The sequence below is a fragment of the Dipodomys ordii genome, unplaced genomic scaffold, assembly GCF_000151885.1.
Source record: "Dipodomys ordii isolate 6190 unplaced genomic scaffold, Dord_2.0 Scaffold44, whole genome shotgun sequence".
Taxonomy (NCBI): Eukaryota; Metazoa; Chordata; class Mammalia; order Rodentia; family Heteromyidae; genus Dipodomys; species Dipodomys ordii.
The window spans coordinates 5,118,113-5,126,019 of NW_012267260.1; the positions used below are offsets into that span (position 1 = coordinate 5,118,113).

Sequence of the window (7,907 nt, forward strand, 5' to 3'; positions counted from 1 at the left end):
AGCCCCTATATGAACTCATAGTTCAAGAAATGGTTGGTCCATGACTCAGAGAAGGAAGGAATGCAAAGGAGTAGGTAGCTACTGCCAAATGGTGAGGGAGAATTAACCTGCACTTATTTGTACCCGTGTAGAGCAACTAGAAGCCCTCACCAGAGCAGAACCATTACAAAGGCTGATCCTGCCTGACCGGGTTACCTGCAAGCACTCACACTTCTGGCTGCCCTTTCTGAGCTTAGTTGTTCTCCCTCGGTAGTTGGCTGGCAATGTTTCCCCTGGTTTCGCCAGCAGGGCTGTAAGCATCACGGGTTACCCTAGAGAAGGCAGCTAATTGGCCACAACCCTGCCCACAACTTCCTTCGGACTGATGCTGGGCCCAGCCTCATTAGGGAGAGGCAGGCCTCGTTGCTCTGTGATTTCAGTCATCGTGTCCTCCTTGTCAACAATGAGGTCTTGGTAAGTGTCACCATTCAGCCACAAGATGGAACTCAGGTGTGTGAGCAGGGTGGTCAGATCAGCTGCCTTCTCCATAGCAGTGTCCTCTCATGGAGGACACAGCATAGATGCACACTTAATCTACTCATGTGAATTCAAATAATGCAGGCTTACAGAAAACTGCACATTCCCATTTCAGCATGAAAAGCAATGAAGATGTGTTCATTTTTGGAAAGGTATGTGCCCCTGGCTCACAGGAACAGTAAGTGACGCAAGACAACTCGCAAAAGAAGATTCTCCTGGCCCTTAATACTCACATTTCACCCTCAGTGATTCATTAATCTTGATCCATTGGTTGGACTCAACGATGCATTCTACATGGGGGTGGGAAAAACGGCAGAGTTGACAGTGAGTAATGACACTGGGACAAAGGGGAGATGTTCACTGATACTTATATACAGCCTGCCTGAGGATAAACACAAGAAAACGGAGACATAAAGCAAGAAATTCCCAAACTGGCATGGCCACAGACGATTAAATGGTTATAGATCACTCAATGTCATACTGGGAGCAACATCATTGTTTCCATGCTTTACAAAACGAAAAGGAAACAAAGGATATATTTAATTGATTGCAAGATAGATTCCAACTTCAGAAATGTCAAAAGGTGAAGAACATGATGCCTGTCTTAAAACTGATGAACTGTGGTACTAAAAGCAAGTCCTACCCTACTCTAAATGGTGGTTCTCACAGTAGTCAGATAGTTTGTTTCCAAGCAGTAGATCCTAATCTTAATCTATCAGTTGAACAAATATTTTCCAAGGAATAAAGAAATGTTGGCAAATATAGCTTTTATCTTAAAAGACAGATGGCCAGGCCAAAAGTGTTTTGTAAGATCTATCAATTCATGGGTACGACATGCAAAGGAATGTCGTGTGCTAGAAGGAGCCTTCAACACATAGACTGGAAAGGGATTTGAGGACAAATGTTTCCCCATTATCCCACTCATTATTCTGGGCCTAAAATTCCTTTCCTGTAAAATGAGTGGGTTGGACTAGAATCTAGTTTCTGACTCAACTCTCATGTGGTGGCTCTCATTTCTTCGAAATCTGTGATTTGCAAATCTTATAAATCCCATTGGTTATCATCTCAATGGACCCAAAGTCAAGTGGAAAGTTAGTCTACACGCAAAGTTCTCTCAAAGAGTGTATTCTGTTTAACTTGCTAGCTATATCCTTTGCCGTGCAGAAACTCTTCCATTTGATGCAATCCCATTTATCTAGTCTTTCTTTGATGTGTTGTGATTCTGGATCTTTACTTAGGAAGTTTAGACCTGAGCCCCAGAACCCTAGTGTTTCTCCTATGCCTTCCTGTAATATGCTCATGGTATCAGACCTTACACTGAGGTCTTCGAACCATTTGGAATTGATTCTGGTGCAGGGTGACATATAAGGATCGAGCTTCAGTTTTCAGCATGTGTCTAGCCAATTCTGCCAGTACTATTTGTTGAAGGGACTCTTTCTTCCAACCTGTGCTCTTGGCTCCCTTATCAAATGTTAGGTGGCTATGGGTCTGTAGGTTAATTTCTGAGTCTTCTGTTTGATTCCATTGGTCCTCAGACCTATTCTTGTGCCAGTATCATGCTTATTTTTTATTACTATGGCTTTGTAATAGTTTGAAAGTTAGTATTGATATTCCTCCAACATTATACTTCCTGCTAAGGATTGTTTTTGCTCTTCGGGGTCTTCTATTATTCCAAATGAATTTTTAGCTTGCTTTCTCTATATCATTGCAGAATGTTGTTGGGATTTTGTTGATGAGTATTGCACTGAATCTGTAGATAGCTCTATTCAATTTTCACAATGTTAATCCTTCCAAGACAGGAGCATGGAGTCTTTTTTTCCCATTTTCGTAAATCTGTTTTAATTTCTTCTTTCAGATTTTTAAAATTTTCATAATAGAGGTCCTTCACATCTTTGGTGAAGTTAATTTCTAGGTATTGTACTTTTTTGAGGCTATTACAAATGGAGTTACTTTCCTGACTTCAATCTCCATCTTCTCATTGTTGCCATACAGAAAAGCTACTGCTTCTTGTGCGTTAATTTTATACCCTGCTACTTTGCCAAAGTTTCAAATCAGCCCAAATAACTTGGGAGAGGAATCTATAGGGTTCTTCAAATACGGGATCACATCATCTGCAAAGAGGGGTAGCTTTACTCCTATTTGGAGAAAGCCCACCAAATGAGAGAAAATCTTTACTAGCTATGTATCGGACAAGGGCCTCATATGTAAAATATAGAGATCAAAAAAATTAAACCCCCCATAAACAAGCCCTCAAAGAAACAACGACTCAGTTAATAAATGGGCTAGACTTAAAGAGAGACTTCTCAGGAGCAGAAGTAAGAATGGCCAATAGACACATGAAGAAATGTTCAACATCTCTGGACATAAAAGAAATGAAAATCAAAACAACACTGAGGTTTCACTTCACTCCAGTTAGAGAGGCCATTATAGAGAAAACTAACAATAACAGACACTAGTTGGGATATGGCTAAAGGGAATGCTACTACACTGTTGTTGGGAATGTAAACTTGTTCAACCACTCTGGAAAGCAGTATAGAGGTTCCTCAAAAAACTAAACACACTGGGCACTGGTGGCTCACAGCTGTAATCTTAACTACTCAGGAGGCTGAGATCTGAGGATCATGGTTCAAAGCCAGCCCGGACAAGAAACTCTGTGAGATTCTTATCTCCAATAAACCACTAGAAAACCAGAAGTGGTGCTGTGGCTCAAGTGGTAGAGCACTCGCCTTGAGCTGAAGAGCACAGGGACAGTGCCCAAGCCCAGCATCCAAGCCCCACGACCGACAAAAAATCAATAACAACTAAACACAAAGCTCCCCTATGGCCCAGCAATTCCACTCCTGAGCATTCATCCAATAGAACACAAACAATGCCACAATAAAGCTAACAGTATTACCATGTTCATTGAAGCATTGTTTACAATAGCCAAAATATGGAATCAATTTAGATGCCACTTCAGTGGGTGAATGGATCAAAAAGATGTGGTATATATATGCAATGGAATTCTATGCCTCCATCAGAAAGAATGACACTGTCTCGTTTGTAAGGTAATGGAAGGACTTGGAAATAATCATAGTAAGTGAAGTAAGCCAAACCCAAAGAAACATTGGATGCATGTTTTCCTTCATTTGTGGTAATTAGAATGTGCCTATAAGACCAAAAAATACACTTGGACATGATAAACAGGACTCCAAACATTCACACAGTGAAGCCAAAGCAAGATATTCTTAGGAGAGGATCACAAAGGCTCAAGAGCTATGTGCATATGATCATATAAAAGGATGTTTATTGAAATGAACTCCACGAAATGGAAATGAGGTATTTTCGTTATTTTACTTTTTGCTTGTTCTTTTCTCCTTGGTTGCTGTTTTTTTATTTCTGTACCTTTTGTCATGCATGTAAGTTTATCTGTTTGGGAGAGGGTAAGGAGATCACAGAAATGGTGGAACAAAGGGTGACCAAATACGGCTTGAACTATACAACTTGTGGGGGAGAAGAGTTGGGAGGGAAAAAGCTGGGAGAAAATTAGTGAAGAGGTGACACCCTTCAAAAAGGCGTGTGCTCGTAACCTAACCTATGTGACTGCAACCCCTCTGTTCACCACCTTTACAATAAAAACAAATAATTTTTTTCAAAACAAGAATATGTTCTCATCTTCTGCATAAGCAGAATACTTCAACTTGATAAAACAAAGAACTAAGTGAGCCTGGAATGTCTTGTTGGTTCTATTTGCTCACAAATCCTGGGTCCTGAACTGCTTTGGTTAAGTCTGCATAACTAGAACTCCAGTGTGGGTAGTGGATGGTGGGGGGAAGGGGGAGGGGGAGGGACTCACCTCCGCTGCCCTGGATCTCCTCCTCAGTGAAGCCATCCTCATCCTCAAAGCATCTCTTATCTGGAAAGCAAGGACAGTGAGAATGCTTCAAAGATGTCAGAGAAACAACAGGATTCCCACGCTTCAGACTCGACTCCTGAAACTCTGAGACCAGCAACCTCAGCCACACCAACATTAAATTTAAATTAAAAATTAAATTAAAAAAATAAAAAATTTAAAAAATTAAAATTAAATTAAATATAAAAAAAACTTATCCGTGTTGAGTATAGAGTATTTTTTGATGAGCAGTGTTTTGTGAATAAACCCTTGGGATGAACGCTGACCTGTAGTTGTTGCTCCCTTTAGAACCCATCTGCCATGTCATCCTGATTTTATTCATTCATTGACAGCACTCGTACACAGCCTCCTTCCAACTCCATGAGGCACACAAGAGAATCTCGTTCTCTCTGCCAGCCTGAAGGCTGATATCCACGTCCTCCTGACAACCGGGCTCCCCGCCATCACACCTCAGCCAAAACGACCTCAGCCCTGCTTCCCTCAGCCACGTGGGAAATGGCTGCCATGATGCGTATTACCTTGTGGTCCATAATGGTTCCGAACAGCAGGATGAAGAAGCCCTGTGGGGAAGCGCAACAGAACCGTGAGGAGCTGCTCCCCAGCTGTGGTTTCCACTCTGTTCCTCCCGTTAGCCTTGGGGACGGCATGTGTGCAACAGCACTATGATTCCACGAATGTGAACCAAAGCGCATGGCTGGGTCGTTCTGTGGAGTCTCCCTCCTCCCCTGGGTGAGGACCACCTTGAGGGGGCTGAGCCTGTGGGTAGTTGGTGTTTGTGAAATAAATGACGACAGACATCAGGTCTTTGATCTGGCAAAATCTTACACTTCCTTTCCAAATATTTACATAGCCATTCTGCCTGGTGATCATCGATACACGTGGCGTGGAACCTGGATACTGACAAATCACCATCATGGAATTTGTCTTAGGAAAAGGAACCTCATGTTCTAGTCTATACAAGTGTACTTGACATTCTCTAAATAGGAAGCTCCAGGGTCTTCTATGGTAGGGGAACTTTCTTCATAAAAGACAAGGAAATCTACAAAGATCTGGGAGGCCAAGAGTATCTCCACATGACCTAAGGAGAGTTTCAGGGTAAAGAAGCATTGATCAGGTAGCCAGAAATAAATCTATTTTAACATACAGGTCTGAGAAAAGAGATTTCTATGTAACTGAAAGTGTTTTGGCCTTTGTCTTCCTATCAAGAAAAGAGAAACACAAATTCTCTGAAAAAGAAATACACAACAAAAATTCTAGCAGCTGAATTAAGTTGCAAAGTAAGAGGGAAAAAAAGATGAGATTATTATTAGTCACTACAGCATCTTCCAGAGTTGGGAATTTATGTGAATCCAAGAGCTTTTGATTTTAAAATAAACAGAAGCACAAAAAAAGAAACTAAAAGAAAGGTTTAAACCAAGGTTTTCTCTTTGTAATAATGCAACAGGGAAAGTAAAATCAACGTGCTCTAGAAATATCAAAGAGTGATGAGCAGACAATCAAACCTGGCTAATTATTATTACTCAGGGGGGATCATGATCTATAAATGTTTGGACCTGGTCTTTTTTAAGTATATTATTTTATTATTTAAAAAATAATTTATTGTTCTTACTAAGGTGTTGTAAAGAGGAGCTATCATTTCATAATTCAGATAATGGCTACAGTTTTTTGGACAATGTCACCCCTTTCTTTACTTTCTCCAAGTTTTCCCCTCCTATCCCTGTCCACAAGTTGCATAAGTCGTATTCCGCATAGTGTACACTGAACAGAGTGATTTCATTTGTTCCCCCTTTTCTCCCTTCCTTTCTGCACCCTTTCTCACCCTCCCTGAAAGAAAAAAAAAGACCCAAAGCAAAAACATCATCATCATCACTACCACCAGTCTGTTAGTGACACCCTCGTAGCAATGCCTTTGCTACTTTAAGTAATGATACTTAGGCTTTTTCCACAAGGTACAGATAGTGAATGTTCTAGACTTTGCAGGACCTACACTTCTGTAACTATTGAAATGTGTCTTTGTTGCTCAAAGGCAATCAAAGAGAAAGGGTCAAGAAAGGAGCAGGAGTGTGTTCCAGAAAAGCCCTATTTAAAAAATCAGTTGGCAGGCTGTAGTTTGCCAACCGCCAATTAAAAGCATAATTAAGGCTACGGTCTTGCCAAATTTTCTATTACTCATAGATCCAGAAAACAGTCTGGCTAGTGATAGCCAAAAGGTGCAGGCTTAGGAGCAGGAGGGAGTAAAACCACTTTGACACAACTTTGAGACGGTCTTCTCAATCCTTGTGTGAGAAGACAATAGAATCCATTCTAGATCCTTATTTCTACTTTGCAGATCAAAAGTTACTTACCCAAGACTCCAGGGCCTACAGCAAGGTCTACTGCCATAACTAGCAACTTACATCACTTACTGTGCAGGGAATCACAATGTATGAAAACTCCTGATTGATTGACATCCCATGGTCAAGGACTATTATTGTTCATTCTATTGAAGAATGGCTATTCCCCTCGAATTCCCAAGCTAGAGAAAGGATAGAGTTGTGCTTGTTTGGAGGCACAATGCCAGTGTAGCTTCACAGATGCCTGATCCAAGAATAGTCCTTACTAAGACAAGGTCAATTCCGACATTGAATCTATAGGAAGGACACAAGTGGATCACCAGGGAAGAGAAAAGGAAGGAAATTCGCAGGCATCTGCACTGATCTGCTAATTCCAATCTGGCCATCCACAGACTGAGAGATGTTTCAGTCAAATATACACATGATCATGTCAAATGATGATCATGTCAAATGATGCTGATCAACAGGAACTCAGAGAAGCGGAAACAAGAGGGGTTTTTATTATTATTGTACTGTTTGTGGCTCTTTCCTTCCTTCCTTCCTTTCTCTTTCTTTCTTTCTTCCTTTCTTTCTTTTCCTCTCTAGTTTATTCCCTTTTGTTGCTGTTTTTTATCTCTGTTCTCTTCGTCTTGTAAATAAGTTTATCTAATCTGGGGAAAGAAAGGGGAAGCACAGAAATGATGGGACAAAGGTGACCCCGTTCAGCAGTGACACCCACTAGACACTGTGGGAAAGGCGCTGTACAACCAGGAGGGGAGGGCTGGGGAGGGGAAAATGGGGAGAGAATGAGGGAGGGGTGACTGTCCAAAAAGGAAAGTTTAAAAAAATGTACTCATTACCTGGCTCCCCTCTGTAATCACCTTTACTAGAATTTTTAAAAATACTAATAAAGATGGTGGTTGGGAATGCTCAGTGGTAGAGGGCTGCCTTGCAGCATGGAGCCCTGGGTTTGGTTCCTTTGTACCACATACACCAGAAAGAAGCTGAAAGTGGAGCTGTGGCTCAGTGGTAGAGTGCTGGCCTTGAGCACAAAATCTCAGGGACAGTGCCCAGGCCCTGAGTTCAAGCCCCAGGACCAACAGAAGAAGAAGGAGGAGGAGGAAGGAGAGGAGGAGGAAGGGGAGGTGGAGGAGGAAGAGGAGAAGAAAAGGAGGAGGAGGAGGGGA

The 7,907-nt window shown here is 41.6% G+C and overlaps 1 protein-coding gene across 1 annotated transcript in view; it reads right to left on the reverse strand.

Annotated features, from left to right (window-relative positions):
• Nucleotides 1-324: 324 nt before the first annotated feature.
• Nucleotides 325-7,907, reverse strand: part of LOC105987719 (probable G-protein coupled receptor 111) — a 41,036-nt gene continuing 33,453 nt past the window's right edge. Inside the window, exons 14-17 of the mRNA XM_013019075.1 lie at nt 5,367-5,486; nt 4,927-4,968; nt 4,352-4,411; nt 325-539 (exon numbers count right to left, since the gene is read on the reverse strand). Coding sequence (XP_012874529.1) covers nt 325-539; nt 4,352-4,411; nt 4,927-4,968; nt 5,367-5,486 — 437 coding nt within the window. The remainder of the gene's footprint in view (nt 540-4,351; nt 4,412-4,926; nt 4,969-5,366; nt 5,487-7,907) is intronic.